Genomic DNA, 18,479 nt, shown 5'->3' on the forward strand with positions numbered 1-18,479 from the left:
TGGCAGGTAGGTGCACTGGGACTTCAGGCAGACCTAGAAGGAAAGGGCAGGGAAAAGAGAGCCAGGTGCTGTGGCTGAAGGTGTGCGCCATGTGCGGCACCAGCGGGTGATGGGCTGCCTCTCTTTGGCTGCTGTAAGGTGGCTGGCTTCGCTCATGTGAGTAGGGCAGGGATTGTGGCAGAGGCGTGGTTGGCACAGCATCCTCTGTCCTACCACCGCCTCGGTGGGCTACTGCCCAACTCCGCACAGCCTCCCCTAAGAGCATTAGGGAGGTGTAAGTCCTTCTCACTGCATCTCCTGGTCTCATGGGTGAGGGACACACGTGCCATGAAGGCAGCAGCCATGCGTACCCCTGGCTCCAGAGTCCCGGCCAACGTGGGGGTTCCTCCCCTCTCCCTGGCAGGGAGGTCTCCCCAGCTGGTGGGCACAGAGCGGGCTGAGACCTGGCAGCTCTGGGGCCTCTTAGTCCCCACATCAGCTGCAAATGCCAGGGAAAGGCAAGCAAGGTGCGGAGACACGGCTAGGTCCCGGTGGCATCTGCACGGCTTCCCAGCCAGCAGGATGGGGTCCCCGTGAGGCAGCCTGTGGCTCCATCTAGTGCCCATGCCAGCCCGGCCCGGGCCAGCCCTGCACCCACCGCTGGGCAGATGGGCCAAATCAGAGCCCCCGGCAGCCGGCGAGGGCACCCTGGCCGGGGACAGCCACCCCCGGGAGCCCGCTCCCTGCTCCCGGGCTGGCAGGGACCTGTGCCCGCCAGCCTGCACCCCTCCGTCCTCCCCCACGGCGGGACGGCCCGGGCAAAGCGCTGAGTCACCCCAGCTGTCCCCTCCCGCTGTCCCCTCCCGCTGTCCCCTCCCGCTGGCCCCTCCGGCGGGGACCGGCCGGGCAGCTGACTCGGCGGGAGGCCAGGGGCCAGCGGAGCCCGGGGGCTGCCCCGGGGCGGTGGCCGTGCCCCGGCGTGCCCGCAGCACTGACTGCACCACCGGGGCCAGCGAGCGAGGTCAGTGCCGCCCCGGCCGGTGCCGCCCCGGGGAGCGGGGAGAGCCGGAGCGGAGCTCCGGGTCCCAGAGGCAGACCCTGCGGGCGCCCCCACCGCCGCCCGGTTTCTCCCGCAGCGCCCTGGAGGGTCCCTCGCGACCCGGCCCCGCTCCCCGCCCCCCGGGAGGCTCGCCCAGGGCTGGGGGGCGGCGGGGCGCAGCGGGGCTGGAGCCTCCCGCCAGGCCCCTCCCGGGCTGCGGGGCCGGGGAAGCGGGGCGGGGGCGGGGGCCGGGCACCGGCAAAGCCCCGCTCCGCGCTCGAGCACGCCTCCCTATGACCTCACCCGCTTGAAAGGCGAGCGCCTGACGTCACGAGGCGACGGCGCCGCGGTTGGCTGCAGCCGCCGCTCGTCGGCCAGCGGAGCCCGCCTCCAGGCCCCGCGGCGGCCCGGGCGGGGGGGACGTGCGACGCCGGCCGCGGGCGGCCCGGGGCGGGCGGGGAGGGCTCGGCGGTGGCACTCAGGTGGGCGCCGGGTCGGGGAGGGGGGCGGGGGGCGTGCGGGGGGAGCGGGGCGCCGGGGGGCGCCGGGGGGCCGTGGCGCACCGGGGGAGCGGCGCACGGGGGGAGCGGGGCCGGGCCGGTGCGGTCCCTTCCCGGGCTGCCGCCCCCGCCCCTCCCGGTGGCCTCGATCCGCTGGCCGCAGCCCCGCCGGTGGCGGCGAGGGGGGCGGGACGGAAACTTCCAGCAGCAGCGGCGGGCCGGGCAGACCCGGCAGCGCCGTGTTTACAGCCGGGCCGGGGGGGGGCGGTCCCCGGCGGCACCGCCCCGCCGCGCTCCCAGTGCCGTACTGGTGCCGGTGCCAGCGCCGCCCTCCCCGTCAGCTGATGCACCCGGGCAGCGCGGGCGGGGGGCGAGTACGTGTGTGTGGGGGGGTCGGCACCCCGGGGTTCGGGGTGGGGGGGGTCTGGGGAGGCGGCATCCCGCTCCCGTCCCCGATCCGGAGGGGGTCGGCCGGTTGAAGTGCCCCGGAGTGCCCCGGGCCGGGGCGGGTCCCCGCTGAGCCCTTAATCCGCTCCCGCCGCTAAGCACCTTAGGCTGCTCCCGCTGCTTCCCCCCCCCCGCTGCCCCAGGACAGAGCCCCCCGGGGGGGACGGGAGGGGAGCTGGGGGGGAGCGGGGCAGACATCGAGGATCCCTGTCCCCTTGCTTGGGCAAGTTGGGGTGATGCAGGTGGGATGGGGGTGCGGCAGCAGCAAGGGGTCCCCGGCTGGGGCTGTGCCTGCATCCCGGTGGCCGAGGCGCAGGCAGGGTGCTGGGAAGCCGTGTGCAGGGTTGCTACTGAGCCGCTGTCGGGGGGACCTGTGGGGTGGCCGGGGTGCCTGGGGAGGGCAGGGCAGCCCGCCCTTGCTCTCTCGCACCCGGCGCTGCCAGGGTGTGCCTGCAGACCCCCTGACATTGCCTTTCCCCCCCACGGTGACCCCGCGGGACAGCCGCACGTCATGGTGGACTACTACGAAGCACTGGGGGTGAGCCGCAATGCCACCGCTGAGGACATCAAGAAGGCGTAAGTGCGTGGCAGGTGTGACCCTGCTCCCCCGGGCAGAGCAGCCCGAGCCACCCACCCCCCCACCCCCGCCCTGCGCCAGGGCCGGTGGGGACAGGGCCCAGCTCCAGAGGTGACAATCCAGCCTTTGTTTCCTTTGTGCGGAGGCCAGAGTGGGGCCGGGCTTCGTTGCCGCACAAAGGCATCTCTTGGTGGGGTTTGGTCTCTTTGTCCCTGCTCTCAGCCCGGGACTGGGGATGGAGGCGGAAGGTGGGTCCCGCTGGTGTTTGGAGGCATCCCTTCTCTCTGCTGGAGGATACGGGGATAGCAGAGGGCTGGGGCGCGTGGGCTCTGCTGGCATCAGGGTCAGGGTGCTGGAGCTCGCGGGGTGAGGAGCAGCGTGTCCCCCGGCACAGGGACCAGGCCCCGTTGGCAGGTCCCGTGCTGCACCCCGGGCACTGCTGGGGAGCCCCGGAGGCGGACAGAGCCTCCCGCAGCTCCCACCTGGCACCTGCCGAGGTCATGCTGCTCTCACTGGGGAGAGGCATCACCCAGGGGGAATAGGTGCGGACTTGGGGCTTGCCTGGGGGGCAGAGGTTCGTAAGAGTGGATGAGAGAAGCTGGTCAGCCTGGGTTAAGCTCAGCTAGTTGCGGGTGGGAGGAAAGGGCTGCTTGTGCTCAGCTGGCCCCAGAAGCGCCCCAGCAACCCCTGGTCCATGCACACCCACGGCGGAGCCCCGGAAGGCTCCGGAGCAAACCTGTGAGCATCAACCAGAGAGGGCAGCTGGGGCAGGCACAGGCTGCGCTGCTGGGGTCATGCTGCAAATGCCTGGGAGGCAGAACCAGTCCAGGAAGCTCACCTTTGATGCCTGAGGCTGTAGGGCGCTGGGTGAAGCGGGCTTGGGATGCCCCTGTGCACAGGGTCGGACGTGTGTGTTCAGAGGGGGTTCGCTGACATGGGAGCCCCCGCCACCCGAGGGCTGCTGCGTGCCCATCGCTGCCCGTCTGTGCAGGTACAGGAAGGCCGCGCTGAAATGGCACCCGGATAAAAACCCAGACAACAAGGAGTATGCCGAGCAGAGATTCAAGGAGATCGCTGAGGCGTACGAAGTGTTGTCGGACAGTAAGAGGCCACAGTGCTGTCTCGCGTGTGTCCCCCGGCCCTTGGGGCAGCTCACCCTGGGGTGTCCTGCTGCTGGGCTCACCCAGGTGGCATCCCTGGACGTCCCCGGGAGGTAGCGGGTCCCTTCAGGTTTACTGCCCGGCTTGTGGGGCTTGGTTGCCTCCCCACGTATCCCCCAAAACGGCTCTTGGTAGAGATGCTGGGATGCTGGCCTCCAGGATGAGGTCTCCCCAGCGGGGCTGAGGCTTGCGCATCCTTGCTCGATGCCCCGACTTGGGTTTAGGAGCAGTGCCAGCGCCACCCCGCTCCTCTTGCTCCCTGCTGTTCTGCACCTCTCTTGGCTGGGGGAAGTGTCGGTGCTCCTGCCCACACCTAGCAGCCGGCTTCCCCACAGCCCCTTCTCTTCTCCTTCCAGAGCAGAAGCGCGATGTCTATGACCGTTATGGCAAGGATGGGCTCATGGGGGCAGGTGAGTGGGCAGGCGGGGCTGTGGGGGGTTAGTGCAGCCCTGGATACGGCCCCATCTGAAGACCTGGTGTGGGTCTGCACCCTCTGGGGCTCCCCGCCCTTCGGGGAGTTCACATGCAGAGCTCCACTTAACTCTGAGCCTTTTCCCTCCAGCAGGACCGGGGGGCTCCAGGGCTGATGCCGGGGCACCTGAATTCACCTTCACCTTCCGCAGCGCTCACGACGTCTTTCGGGAGTTCTTTGGCGGGCGAGACCCCTTCGCCGAATTCTTTGGTGCGTGCAGGGCAGGAGGGGCTGGGGGCCGGCTCTGGGGCACCTCTCTGGCCCTGGGGCAGCCACTGGGCTTGGGAACGGCGTGCGTGGCTGGTCCTGGGAGGGTGTTCCCCATGGCAGTGCTCTGCTTCTGGCTCACCAAGCTGTGGGGGTGATGCTGACGGGGGGTCCCTGCCTTCCAGACGAGATGCTGCCCTTCTCCGAGCTGCGAGGACCTGGTCTGCGGCACCACGGGGGAAGCCACTTCTTTTCCGCCTTCCCAGGATCCTCAGGTAGGAGATGCTGCCAGCCCCTACCCAGCAGGGGGGTCCTGGGACACCGCGTTCCCCTGCCCAGGATCCATCCCCTGCCTTCCTCGTGCCCCACACCTTGGCACCGGCCTTGTTGCTCCCTTCTCCAGATTTCTTCGCCTCGTCCTTCAGCTCCGGGGCTGACGCAGGGCTGGGCTTCCGCTCCGTCTCCACCTCCACCACCTTCGTTAACGGCAGGCGCATCACCACCAAGCGGTGAGGGCAGCGCCGGCCCACCTCGCCCCCGGGGACCCCGCTCATCGGCAGGCCTCGGACCTTGCAGCTTGCCACTGGGATACTCTGGCTGCCTGGCCCTTGACCGTCCATCTGTCTGTCTGCAGGATTATTGAGAACGGGCGGGAGCGGGTGGAAGTGGAGGAGGACGGGGAGCTGAAGTCAATCCACATTGATGGTGAGAAGTGGCACTGCAGACCGACTTGTTGCGGACTGGCAGGGCCACCTCCCAGTGCCCTTTCCCTTTGGGGACACCTCTCCTTTGGGGACCCTTCTCCTCCTTTGGGGTGGCAGGGGGGTGCTGCATCCAACCCTCTGCCAGCTCTGGGGAGCTGGAGCGGATGTGACCCCGTCCCCTGCCCTTGTCCCCACAGGCGTCCCCGATGACATGGCACTGGGGCTGGAGCTGAGCCGGCGGGAGCAGCAAGCCTTCCCCAGCCCGCGGCCCCCCTCGCCCCCGCCGCCCACCCCGCACCAGCCCCCGAGCTCCTCGCCCGTCTGCCTCTACACAGACAGCGAGGACGAGGACGAGGACTTGCAGCTGGCCATGGCCTACAGCCTCTCCGAGATGGAGGCCGCGGGGCACCACCGAGCAGGTGGGCACAGCCCCGGCGCCCCGCTGGCACCAGGGGACAGCTCTGGCACCCCGTCTTCCACCCGCAGAGCCCGCGGTCCCCGGGGGGGGCCAGAGCAGGAGCCGCCGGGGGCCGGCAGCCCCACCGCGGTGGGGCACGAACCTGCCCCCAAAGCGAAGCAGTGGCACTGCCCCCTGTTCTGAGCGTGGGGCTGGGGTTGTGCCCTCCCCGTGGGGCAGGGAGAGAAAAGGGGGGTGGGGGTCCACTGCGTGGGGCTCGGCTCCTGCCTCCCCTAGCAAGGGAGGGGTTCTCTCCTGCCCTGCCCCCTTGCTGCTGCTGGGGTGGGGGGGGTGGCTGGTGGCACCCCGGGGTGGGGGTGGGCTGCCAGAGTTGGGGGTTGTGGCTGGAAGAGGGGCCCTTGGTGGGGTCCCTGGAAGAGGGGCAGCTCCCTGCCCTGGCTCCTGGAAGTGCGGGGTGCGCAGGGGCAGGCGTGCCCTGGCTCTGCCGGCTGCTCTTTCCCTGCCTGCCCTGCAGATGGGCAGGGGCTCCAGCCGGTGCCTCCCTGGCTGCTGCCTGCCCCTGCCCAGGCTGGGGAGGACTGGGTCGGGCTCTCCCTCCTCGCAAGGAGGAGTGCGCATGTGGGCTCTGCTTGGTGCCTTGTGTCTGTCTCTCCCCTCTGGATGCTGTCGCTCCTGCCTGTACCCCCTCTTCCTTTTCCTCTGTCCCCCCATCGCAGACCTCCCCCCCTTCCCTATGCCTTGCACACCCTGCAGGGCACTGTCCCTCCCCGCTTCCCGCAGCAGCAGTGACCCTCAGTGATGCTCACAGGCATTCCCACCCTCGCCTTTGCCTGTGCTCCTGCCTTGGCTCTCCTCCTCCTGGGACCTTCCTCCCTCCCTCCCTGCCTCTCCCCAGCCCTGGGCCGAGGAGGGTTTCACGGATGCTGTTGTGTCCCCCCTCCGCTTGTCTCCCCAGGTGTGTTCTGAGGCCACTGCACCCGGGGACCGCGCACACCCGCTCGCCCGTGGAGCCTCTCCCAGCCAGGACTCTGCTTTGTCCCTGCACGGCCACCCCCTGCCACCCCCTTCCCCAGCACCCTCTGGCTCCGTAGGATGCGGTGGGGGGGCGGGGGGCTGGGGAGCATGACAGGGCTTATGGCCGAGCAATACCTGGGGGCTGGGGGGGGGTGCCCAGAGGGAGGGAGAGGCCCCAGGCATCACGAAGTGGTGAGGAGGGTGGTGGTGGGGGGGCTGGACAGGGGTTGCTGTAGATTAGGCTGCAGGGGTGCTGGCAGCAGGCAGTGAGGGGGGGCAAGGCTGGGCTCAGCCAGGGGGGCTGGGCTCTGCCCCCTCCTCGCTGCAGCCCCCCCCCCCCCAACCCCCTTCTGCTGACAGCCATCAATAAACTTGTTTGCAGTAGCTGCTGGCTGCAGGGTGTCTCTGGGCTGGGGGGCTGCAGGGTCCTCCCTTCTCTGCCTTTGGAGGGGGCAGTCCCTGCTGTGCTGATCGGGCTGTGCTCCTGCAGGGATGGGGGGAGGATGTGGGGGGGCTCCCTGTGCCCCTCCATACACACACACAGAGGCCAGACCTAGCTGCAGCTGCACGAACGCGACACGAGAACTTTATTCACATCAAGATACAAAATTATATTTCTCTAGAAATTTCTCTTCTGCTCAAGTGATGAGGTGGGGAGCACACGGAGGGGACAGGCCAGGCCCCTCTGCACCCAGTGCTCCTCCTCTGGGGGGGACCCTTGCCTAACCCCTGCCCCCTACTCTGGTGCAGAGAGGGAGGGCTGATGCAGGACTGCCAGGTTGGGGTGCAGGAGAGCAGCTGGGGGGGCCCCGCAGCCAACTCCCAGCAGCATCACCTGGTTCCCTCTTCCACGGGGGAGCAGGGACACAAGCCCAGTCCCCTCTGCAGTGGCAGCGGGTGCGAGGGGGCTCTGTGCACTGCCTGCAGAGGGGCTGAGCCATGTGTCCCTGGGGAGAGGGGCAGGGGGGGCTGGGGAAGGGAGAACAGAACCAGCAGCACAGACAGCATTTTATGGGGGGAGCAGCCCCATGGACAGGGCAAGAAGAGCGCACAAAGCCGGGGGGACATGGGGGGAGACGAGAGGGGAGGGCTCCTCGTCATCACTGCGGTAGCGCCTTCAGGATGGCGTTCACTTCCTCAGCCACAGCCGTCAGCGCAAACTCAAACTGGTCCTAGGGGAGCAGAGGAGAGGGGCATGAGGGTCTCCACTGGCCCGGGGGGCCGTGCGTCCGCAGGGAGGGAGGGGATCCCCGGTTTGGGTGCGTACCTTCGTCTGCACCATGCCAGGCCGCTGGTCTCGGATGTGCTCCAGCGTAGCAGCTATGTCTATCTCCTTCACCCCTGGGACAGAGGGGGAGAAGGGTGTTAGGAGAGAGGCCACGGGCCGAGCACACGGCCCCTCACCGCCCCCAGGGACGGGACAGAAGCGGTGCTGCCCCACACCTACCTTTGGCCATTCTGTTCAGGACCATGTCGACGAGGATGTATGTCCCGGTCCTGCCTGCACCGTCACTGCAAGACGCAGACACTTGGACCAGGGGGACGGGCTCCCGGGACTAGTCCTGGTCAGCAGGTCCCAGTCTAGCAGCCCCCCCAAGCCTGTGCCCCCCCTCCAGCCCCAGCAGTACCTGCAGTGCACGATAATAGGGCAGGAGCGACCCCGATAGCACTTGTTCACCTTCCTGCAAGGACAAGAGGGAGCAGGTCAGTGCCCTGCCATGCTGGGGACAAGGCTGTGCTAGGTGCCCCTTGCTGTTCTGAGCCAGGGGGCAGCGGGCACCCCACAATGTGGCCATGGCAGTCCGGCACATGGCTCCTCCTGCCTCCCCAGCAGTGCCGGGCACGGGACAGGGACCGCAGGTGGAAAGGGGCTGGGGCAGGGAGAGAAGGCCGGCTCCTTGGGTGCCCAGCCCAGGGAGGGGAGCAGCAGCAGGACCCCCGAGGGAGCAGCTCTGGTCCGGTGGGGCGCGAAGCTGGGGGCCAGGCGCCGGCGGGGCTCCCGGCATGCTCCATGCAGCAGGCACGGCTGCCAACGATCACTTTTGTGACTATGCAACTGGAGCCAGATTACTAGCTGCAAATCACAAAAATGACGGCGGCAGCTGCGAGAGAGACAGGGACAGACAGACAGACAGAGCGTGAGCGGGGTGGAGAGAAGGGCGATGTGCTCGGGGACCCCCCACTGCCCTAAGCAGGGGCCCTGGCCTCACAGGGCCTGGGGACAGTGACCAACCAGTCCCCAGCAGGAGCCCAATGCCACCCAGGGACCCCGAGAGCCCAGCAGGCAGTGCCTGCAAACCTCCCGGGCACAGTCCCGGCCCCACAGGCCTCTCTGGGCTAGCTGGGGACCCGCCACTGGCTGTAGGGAATGAGGAGCAATAGGCCACAGCTGTTCAAGGCTGGATCCAGGGGTTTTCTCTTGCACCCATGACTGTGGGGAGGGTGCCAGGTGGTGTTGTCCCCCATCCCAGCTCCCGGGAAGAGCATCTTCCCACCTCCCCACGAAGGCTGGAGAGCACCAGCAACCTCAGCTGATGGCTTCTTGCCCACTCAGGTCTGCCAAGCTTCATCCCAAGCTGGCCAGAGCCTGGTTCTTCTGCTCCTCCCCATGCATAGCAGCCCCACATCTCCACCAGCTGGTCCATGCCACAGCCCTGACCCTCATCACACCGGCAGCAATGTCCTTGCCCCTCAGTCCCCTGCGGGCTGGGGCCACCGCCGGCTCCCCGGGGGCTGGCACCGGCGAAGGGTGGGCACTCACCTGCGGAAGTCAAGGAGGGGCCGGGTGGTGGTGGGGATGCCCTCGGCCGGCCAGCTGAGGAAGTGGAACTGCGTCAGGGTGCGGGTCTCCTGCGACTGCACGTTCTTCAGGTAGAAGCTGCGCACCAGGAAATCCTCGCACCAGATGTGCTCTGACACCAGGTTCACCTGCCCGAGAGAGGCAGTCAGGAGGCGTCAGCACCGGGCAGGGGGGCTGCGCTCAGAAGGACGAGGACGGGGGCTGGAGGATGCTCCTTGCCCCGAGCTACTGGCCACACTTGCCTCGTAGATGTGGTAGAGAGAGGAGCCTTCGTCTGGCCAGTAGCGGTCACACTGCTTGACGCTGTCCTCTGCCAGCGGGCTCAGCATGACGATGACGGTGCAGCCGTGCTCCCACACCATCTGCAGGCAAGGCACAGCAGGTGTCACCGCTGGGCGACAGCCCAGGCAGGAGGGCGGCCGAGCTGCTGTGACCCGTCTGGTGGGTAGCACCCAGAGGGACCCCGACAGGCTGGCACAGCCAGGTGACGCTCACCTGCCAGAAGTCAGCGATGGTGTGGGACAGCGGCCCCTGCGTAGCGATGTACGCTGGCATCCGTGGGTCGTGCTCGATCTGGAGCAGGAAACGGGGTGTCAAGACTCTGCACTCTCCGGCCAGGGGTCAGGGACACTGGGAGGAGCAGGGGGATACCCCAGGGATGATGGAGGGCTGGGGAGGGAGCTTTGGGTGCCCCAGCCAGGAGGTAAATGGATTTTAACTACATCTGAGCAATGGGACAGACACGTTGCTCACATCCGTAGCCCACAGGGATGTGAGCTCGGTCCGGCTCCATCCCAGAGCGGGAGCCTCGCCTGGGCTGAGCGCATCACGGAGCGGGATGGCAGGGCAGGAGCCCCTGGTGATCACTCACGATCGGACTGGCATTGATGAAGTCGCTGCGGGATGGGTTGCTCTCGGCTTTCAGCTTGATCCGCACATGGTCATCTGGGGAAACAGAGGCAGGGGAGGTGGTGAGCACCTGGGGGAGCCGGGGACAAAGCCACACCTTGGCCCTAAGCATCCCCGTGCCCCATACCACCCTCCTGCCATGGCCCTGGGAGCCGGTCCCCAGGGCAGGGCAGCTGGGATGCTCACAGGGCACATAGTCAGGGTTGCGGTTCTTCTTCAGGTTGGCTTCGCTCTGGGCAACGGAGCAGACACTGGGCTCAGCCTGGTAGGCGCAGAGAGCCTGCCACTCCTTGGCCAGCCGGTCCCGGTTGCGGAGGTGGTCCTCCATGTAGGCCTGGGGCAGAGGGGCAGGGGTCAACCTGGCAGCCAGGGGTATGCGGGGGGCCAGGGAGGAGGGCTTCCACCCTGCTGGGCTGGCTCACCAGGATCATGTGTCCAGTGGAGATGTCCATGTTGGACTGGACGGGCTCCTCGCACCAGGAGGGTGTGCTGCTGTGGGAGCTGGGGCTGGGCTGTGGGGCGTCGCTGAACTGGGATGAGACGCTGCTGACCCGTGAGGTCTCCGCTGGTGCTGCTGGTGCCTCGGTGCGGCCGAAGAGTGATTTGGCAGCCATGTGCTGGCGGCACAGCTCCTGGGGGACCCCAGCAAGAGCCCTGTCCCTCCGCTGCAGCACTGCTGGGGGCAGCCCCGTGCACCCCCAGCGATGCTGATGCAGCGGTGCCACATCACACAGGGTCCCGCAACCTGCGGGGTCCTACCTGGTACTCAAAGGTGGTGTCGGCAGCACCCTCGGGCCCCAGGGCGGCCAGGCGCTCCTTTTCCCGCTGCTTGGCATGGCGCCGGAGGCAAAAGGCCGCAGCAGCCGCAATGGCGATGCCTGCCACACAGGCCAGCGCGATGAAGGTCAGCAGCACCGAGTGGAAGCTGTCCCCAAAGCGGGATGGGCGTGAGTAGGCGGCAGCCTCATTTCGCTGGGGGCAAAGCCGAGCAAGGGTTAGCAGGGGGCATCTGCATGCGGCTGTGGGGGCAGAGACCCCATTCTGCACCACATTTGGGGTTGTTGGGGTCTAAAACAGAGCAAGGGCATTCAGTGCTGCACTGATTCTCCCAGCATCCTCAGCTGGGGCAGAGCTGGTGTCTCTGGGGTGCCGGGTGTCACCGCGGTGAGGCTTGGTGTACCCACCTGCGTGTCGCATGGGGCGTTGCTTACACTCATGTCCCTGGGGCTGCAGGAGGGGGCAGAGCCTGGCCAAGCCCAGGCAGCAGTGACCCCCTGCTCCCCTGCTCCCAGCACCCAGGGCTGCTCCCTGGGGCACCCCCCCCCAGGGCCGCTAGTAGCCCCATGGATCTCGGGTTCAATGAGCTCCTGCCCAGCTGGAGGTCAACGAGGGCTGGATTCAGCCCAAGGGGTTAATGGCAAAGGATGGGCTGGGTCCAGGGCAGCAACTCCCAGGGGACTTCCCCAAATTCGGCTTGGCTCTCCCCTGTGGGCACTGCTCCATGGCACCCCCACACGGGGTGGGGGTGGCAGCACTGCCAGAGAGCTGGTGCCATCCCAGCTGTGGTAGCCAGGGGACCAGTCCTCCCCCTTGCTCTCCTCAGCTGGGACACAGAGCAGCCCCTGCCACCTTGCAGGCAGTGCCTCCACGGCTCCTTCCCCGTGGCTGGCGGGGCCAGCCAAATCCATGCCAGTCCCATGCTGGGACGGGATGGTGCTGAGCCCTTGCTGGATGAGGCCCCCCCAAGGCCTTGTCCCAGAGCCGCTGGTGATCAGGACGCTGCCCCCCAGCCAGCCAGGTCCTGGGGCATCACCACCACCCCCCTGTGCCCAGTGAGGTGCCAGAGCCCAGCATTACCTCACTGCCACGGCCTCCCATTGGCCACGAGCCTAATGAGGTTACCGAGGAAACACTGCATCATCATTGCCTACCTCCCATCATCACCTGGGGATGCCCTGGCCCCAGGGGTCCCGGCTGCTGCCTGCCCCTCAGCCTCATCAGCCCCAGCGCCTGGGGGCCAGTCTGTGGCCAGGGCCCCGCCAGCCCTGCAGCCAGGGGTACCCACCAGGGCTAGCACCTCCCAGCTCCCCAAGGCACCCAAGCAGGAGCAGCCCTGCAGCCCGGGGAGGTGTGTCAGAAGGTCTGGAGATGTCAGCAGGGCTGGGGAGACAGAAGGGACTTCCCTTCCAAGGCCTGCCTGGGCCCTGCTGTCCCCCTGCCTCTCCATATCCCTCCTTCCCCAAATCCTGCACCAGTCTCACTGAGTTCAGAGCCTGGGATGGGGACGAAGGAAAAGCACAAGCTGGTCTGGACCAGGGAGGTCCATGCAGAAGAGGGCTCGCAAAGCTGCTTCAGCCTCCTTTGAGCTCCAGCTCCGTCATCTCTGCCATCTCTCCCAGCTCCTGCCACTTGCCACATCAAAAGACATTGCCATAGCGACACTCCACATGCTGCTGATGGAGACAGGTTGCCTCAGCGGCCAGGCCACCCCTTCTCCATGGCCTCCTCCTCCACGGTCCCCCCTTCCTTCCTCCCTGCCCACAGCTACGGCCACAAGGCAGGAGGGTGGGAAACAGGGACCTCGGGTTGGGGATGTGCTGCACCACTTCCCCTCCCCAGGCTGCAGACACAGGAGCCAGGCTCGGTCCCCCATCTCCACGCCCCACTCCCCCACCAGGAGACTGTTCTTGGGGATCCCCAGAGGAGCACAGGGAGGGGGAGCCCCTCTCCAAGCAGATTGCTCCTGCTCCATCCCTGCCTTCAGCTGCTTTGCCATTCCCTGGGGGCAGGATGGCATTTTGCCTGCCTAGCTATGGTCTCTGGGGTGCTCTGGGCACAGCCCAGCGCTGGGGTACCCAAGCCACAGCCAGAATGAGGTGCGTAGGCTGGAGGGATGCAAGGGTGATGAGTCCTGTGGGGTGCAGCCTGCAGCCCCCCAGTCTTGGATGGAGGGGGGAAAGCCTTGGGGAAACCCTCCAAAATTCCCTTCAAACCTTGCAGAGCTTTTGTTTTAGAAAGAGCTGGGTGCCCTTGGGAGTGCAGGTGGCTGGGCACCATCTCACTGCCGGGTAGAACAGGGTCACTGGAGCAGTCCTGCTCCGGCCCATCCCAGATAACCTGAGTCTGTCTCCAACACAGCAGCCCAAACACTGCCCAGAGCCCTCTGCTCCCCAGCCACCCCACAGACCCACAGGGATGGCTCACTCACGAAGACCCCTGCACCCCTGGGCTGGGGCACAGCGCGCTTCCCGGCTCGTACCCAGCGGCAGCACCCCCGCTGCCCTGTCCTCCAGCCACCCCAGCCCCAAGGGACAGGCATGCCTTGCTCCTACCTCTCCCACTCCTGTTTGCACGATCTTCAGGCCCAACTCTGCCTCCAGCTCTGCCTTCACTTGCTCTGTGGATGGATAAGAGATGGTCAGAGGTGTGTTTCCCCTCCAGCTACAAGACCCACCCCGCCCCCAGAGACAGAGCCAAGGAATATCCCCAACAGCTGCCCACCCCATGCCAGCTCCCCAGTTCAGCCAACAGCCCTGGCATGTATGGTGGGAGACCCCTCTTCCCAGCCCCTGGGAAGGGGCACACCACAATCTGGGGAGGAAAGTGGGGCAGGACCAGGGGGACCCCTGCCCAACTCACCAGCCTGGCTGGCCACGTCCGCCAGTGAGAGGTTCTGGGGGTTCTGCCGGATGCGGAAGGTGAGCGCAGAGCCCACGACGCTGACAGGGAGGGGGGACACAGCGTGAAACCGGGGAGCGCAGACCCCCTCCCCATCCCCCCCCCAGTCCGGTCCCTCCTGGCCCCCCACTCAGGGCAGCTGTGCATGGCTAGGGCTGCGACAGCAGCTCCCCATGGCCCTGCTCCTCTCACCTGATGTTGATGAAGCTGGCTGTGGAGAGGTGGAGGCGCTTGGCGAGGAGCTCCAGCAGCCGCACGCCAGCAGCCAGCCCCAGGGGCCTGCAGGGACAGCATCAGGGTGAGGAGCGGGCGGCGAGGGGAGAGCCCACACTCCCTGCAGCTGGGGAAGGGGGACAGGCAGGCGTGGGGAATCCTCTGTGGAGCGAGGGCTGTCAGGGTGGGCAGGAGGTAAGGCAGAGCATGGGGACACGTGGTGATGGAGGTGAGCTGACCCCCCCTTGCACAGAAGTGTGCATGGAGGCAATTGGGCAGACACTCGGCTGAGCCTGTCCCAGTCTCCCGTCCTGCAGCCGTGAGCTCTAGCCTTGGTGGGGGCTGAGAGGAAGGCTTTGAGGTGAGACAAGGGCTGTGGGTGGAAGGGGATGGGGAAGCTGACCCCACTGCAAACCCAAACAGGCTCAGCCAAGCACGTGGAGCTGTGACAGCTGGCTGGGGGGGATATAGCCCCTCCACATGCACGCACCCCCTTGCCCGACCCCCGGCTCTCACTTCTGGTCCGTGACAACGTAGCCATACTCGTCTGGTGGCCGTGTGCCCCGCTGCACCCCACCATCCTTCGCCTCCGTGTAGCTCTTCTTCTCCACCGCTATCGGCTTCCCGGGGCTGAGCGTGTCCCCTCCATGTCCCCGCTGTGGCTCTGCCCGGGGGGCTGGCGAGGATGCTGCCCTGCCCCTTGGCCTATCCCCTGGGGAGCTGCTGGCTGGGATTTTGGGGGGCAGCACTGTGGAGGAAGGGGGCACTGGCTCCTCTCCGTGCTGCATATCCCCTTCCGTCACCTGGAGGGAGGGAAAGGGAGGAGCTGGGACCCCTGAGGAGAGCCCTGGGGGGCTGTCCCCCCCCTCCCCACACACACATCCCACCTGTGGCGTGGCACCTCCTCCAGCACCACCCTGCTGCAAACCCACCCGTTTTGCTGTGGGTGCTTCCGGGCCAGTAACACCTGGGAAGGAGAGAGAGGATCTGCAGCACCCACCCCGAGAGGCAACACCCCCTATCCCAAAACAGGGCGTGCTGGCACCCACCACTGCCAGTCCCTGCCCGCCCCATCCCTCCGCCCCGCTCACCAGAGCTCTGGAACAGCTGGAGGAGGGTGGAGAGGCTGCTCAGCTGCTGGGGGCTCAGCTCCGGCAGCCCCAGGCCATAGCTGGCCAGGAGGGAGGCCAGTCTCTTCAGGGCAGCGTCTGCAAGAGGATGCAGCATCAGGTCAAATGCCCTGCATCTGCACGGGGACCATGGGCTGGGGACACAGCAGCTGGGGCAGGTGGGGCCGGGGGGATACACAGGCATGAAGCCAAATATGAGGGAGTGTCCGAACCACGAGGAATGTGGCTTGTGGGGACAGGATGGGGATGAGGACTGGTGCCTGGCTGGAGGACACAGTACCTGTCTGTGCAGGGGGTGGCTGGGCGGCCAGGGGCACTGGCTGATCCCTCTCCTCCATGTCCCTGTAGTCACCGGGGAGCCGCAAGCTGTGCTGGAGCCTGGTGCCGGCAGGGTCCGGACGGCCAGCTTTCTCTCTGGGCAGGGAGAGCATGCCCAAGTCCTGGAAGAGATGCCCCCCATCCGTTCCTGGCTGCTCGCCATAGGAGGGCACAGGGCCGGCCCCAAAAAGTGCCTGCGCAGGGACCCGGCCCAGCAGCGAGGAGGTCTCCGGGGTCTGCCTGGCTGAGCCACCGGGGAGCTGGTGAGCACTGTCCTGGTAGCCGAACTGCAACCGAAACACAGAGCCACCACAGTCAAACCCCACAGGGCCCCTGTCACCCCATGGCGGTGTGCCCCAGCTCAGGCAAAAGGAGGGTGCTGGGAGAGCAGCAGCCCCCTGCCCATCTCTACCTTTCCGCCCGGGAGAGGGGGGCTTGCCCCCATTGCTTACCTTGTGGTAGGAGTAGGGGTTGAGCAGAGCCTCTTCGTAGCCCAGCTGGGGCGGGGGGGGCAGCAGGAGGTGCTCCAGGTACCGCTGCACCATGGGGGAGGGCAGCAGCGGCGGGGGCTGCCCCAGATGCTGAGCCGCTGGCAGGCCGGGGTCTGCAGGGAGCGGGGCTCGCCGAGGGGAGCCGCGGAGGGGCAGGAACCTCAGAGGCAAACAGCACTGGGGTGACTCACCTGGGTAAGGGGGAGGTCCCGCCCCAAAACCCCATTTGGGGGACAAAGCCCTTGCTGCCCTGCTGAGCTCTGCTCGCAGACTGGTGGCTGGTGCTGCCCTACCTGTCCCTGGCAGCCGGCTCCAGCGAGGGCGGCAGGCGGAGGCGGGGGATGCGCTCCATCTCCTGCGAGATCACATACTGGGTGATGCCATCCTGCCACGAGAACCCTGCCACGGGAGAGCGCTGTGAGACATGGAGAAGGCCCACGGGGCAAGCATGTGGGAGGCCGCCCTGGTGTCCTGATCCTGTGTCCCACAGCCTGAGTTTGGCCCCGCTCCTCCCAGAACCAGCTGGACCCCTCCTCAGCCCACCCTGGCCCCTGGGCCAGCAGGACCCCAGACAGCCCTAGTGCCACTAGGCAATGCTGCCTCACATCCCCTCCCTGCCGGGCCGCAGTGACCCCCCCCACACTCCCCCCTTCACCTTGTGCCATGAGATGCCGCAAGACATCCTGCAGGCGCTGAAGCACGGGAGAGGTGACCTGGAAGTAGGGTCTGTCCTGCACGGAGCCCACCTGGCACTGCCCAAACAGCCCATCTGCAAGAGAGGGGAGGCAGCGGGGCCGGATGGATGAACATCCCGCGGGGAGGGTCTCCAAGCACAGCTCCCACCTTTCTCCTGCCGTGCCCATCCACATTGCACCCCAAGTTCCCCTGCAAGGCAGCCCGGCACCCTCCACACCCCCTTGGGAAGGAAGACGGGATCCCCGCATCCCCTCTAGCCACTTACCCTGTACACACACCTCCTGGGGAGAGCACAGCCTCCGGTCAAACAGGCAGCCTAGGACAGACAGACAGGCCAGTCAGCACAGCCTCCAAGGGGGGGGGCCCAGCTGCTTGGCGACCTCCACTCTCCAGGGAAGTGCCATGGGGGTGCAATGTGGTGCGTGGGGGGCACAGCCTAGTACACCAGGGCAGGGCCTCAGTGCCAGCCTTCCCCCCCCCTCAAAGCCAAGATGGGGGCTGCATACAGAGCCTGCCCCTGGTTCTGGGGAGCTGGGGGAGGCCTGGAGCTTTTTGGGGTGCCAGCAGCCAGGAGGGGAAGGCTGAGGGGGCACAGACCTGCAAGACCACGTCTGTTGCCCTCCCACATGTGGCACTATGAGGCAGGGACACAGCCCTGCACCCTGTGACACTGGGGACCCACTCTCCCTGCGAGGGGGGACCCCAAAGCAGACATGCAGCAGTGTGGGGGTGTCTCTCCGCCGCCTTCGGGGGGCACCACTTGGGCAGGGGGCAGCTTCCCCCTTCCTCTCCCCCCCCCCGTCTCGGTCCAAGACCGTCAGCAGCGAGACGGCAGCAGGCGATGACTCAGCCCCGGATGGCGAGGAAGGAACGAGAAAACAACCGGGGGGAGGGGAGGGAGGGGCCCGCCGAGCCCGCCGCGGAGGAAGGGGCAAGTGGGGATGGGGGTCCCCGAAACCCGCGCACCCACGGGCCCGCTCCCCGGGGCGGGGGCCAACGCAGGCGCGGGGCACAGGACCCCGCTGTCGAGGGGCGACCCCCAGGGGGCGGTGGGAGCGGGGGGGGCGGGCCGGGGCGGCGGGGGCCTGGCGGGCGCTGTCCGCGGTGCTGAAGCGGCGCAGCCGCCTCCCGCCGGGAGGGGCAGTGGCACCGGCCCCGGGAGGCTCCCCCGGGCGGGACGGGGCTCGGCCGCAGCGGCTCCGGCACGGTCCCCGCCTGCTCCCGGAGACGGCTGGCCCCCCGCGGTTCGCCCGGACCCGTCCTGGTGCTCCCGGGCCCGCCGGAGGACGAGGGACGCAGCAGCCCCGGGCGCCCGGTAGTGAGTCAGCGGCCGCCGGGGCCGTGCCTTGCGGGGGAGGGCTGCAGCCCTGTTACCGGCAGCGGCACCCGGGTCCCCGAGAGCCCCGGGCAGGGGCCGCATGGGCCGAGCTAGCGGCGAGCAGCTGCACCGGCCCGCCCTCGCGTCCCGGGCCGGGCTTACCGGCGGAGGGTGGCTAAAGGGCGGCGGGGTCCCGGAGGGAGCCGCCGCTCAGGACCGCTGCCCCGGCCCTCCTGTCCCTGCGGCAGCCCCAGGCACTAGCTTTGCCCCGGACAGGGTCTCTGAGCGAGCACCGCCTTGCCCCCAACCCGTCCAACCGGCCCCGGGGGCGGCAGCAACTCTCCGGCCGGCGGGAGGCCCCGGGGCCAGCACCACCCCCAGCCCGACAGCCCCAGGAGAGAGGCGCCCC

The 18,479-nt window shown here is 67.8% G+C and overlaps 2 protein-coding genes across 3 annotated transcripts; one reads left to right on the plus strand and one right to left on the minus strand.

Moving 5' to 3' along the window:
• Positions 1–1,478: 1,478 nt before the first annotated feature.
• On the plus strand, positions 1,479–6,640 carry DNAJB2 (DnaJ heat shock protein family (Hsp40) member B2). 2 transcript variants are annotated; one of them, XM_059820411.1, is made up of 10 exons: positions 1,479–1,500; positions 2,468–2,541; positions 3,534–3,643; positions 4,059–4,112; positions 4,265–4,384; positions 4,567–4,656; positions 4,785–4,890; positions 5,016–5,086; positions 5,283–5,504; positions 6,459–6,640. In XM_059820411.1, exons 2-10 carry the CDS (start codon positions 2,477–2,479, stop codon positions 6,467–6,469), a joined length of 849 nt encoding a protein of 282 aa, XP_059676394.1. In that variant the 5' UTR covers positions 1,479–1,500; positions 2,468–2,476; the 3' UTR covers positions 6,470–6,640. The 2 variants fall into 2 exon arrangements, with proteins under 2 accessions (XP_059676394.1, XP_059676395.1); XM_059820412.1 differs by having other exon boundaries at positions 4,268–4,384.
• Positions 6,641–7,617: 977 nt separating this feature from the next.
• PTPRN (protein tyrosine phosphatase receptor type N) lies at positions 7,618–16,736 on the minus strand. The gene is made up of 21 exons (XM_059820357.1): positions 16,712–16,736; positions 16,350–16,455; positions 16,018–16,216; positions 15,528–15,852; positions 15,209–15,325; positions 15,005–15,084; positions 14,634–14,920; positions 14,097–14,183; positions 13,866–13,945; positions 13,559–13,623; positions 10,986–11,198; positions 10,649–10,858; positions 10,413–10,560; positions 10,189–10,262; positions 9,813–9,890; positions 9,560–9,679; positions 9,279–9,445; positions 8,146–8,199; positions 7,965–8,029; positions 7,785–7,858; positions 7,618–7,689 (listed from the first exon to the last, which is right to left on the minus strand). Exons 1-21 carry the CDS (start codon positions 16,719–16,721, stop codon positions 7,618–7,620), a joined length of 2,631 nt encoding a protein of 876 aa, XP_059676340.1. The 5' UTR covers positions 16,722–16,736.
• Positions 16,737–18,479: the final 1,743 nt, after the last annotated feature.

This window comes from Gavia stellata, chromosome 8 (genome assembly GCF_030936135.1).
Source record: "Gavia stellata isolate bGavSte3 chromosome 8, bGavSte3.hap2, whole genome shotgun sequence".
Taxonomy (NCBI): domain Eukaryota; kingdom Metazoa; phylum Chordata; class Aves; order Gaviiformes; family Gaviidae; genus Gavia; species Gavia stellata.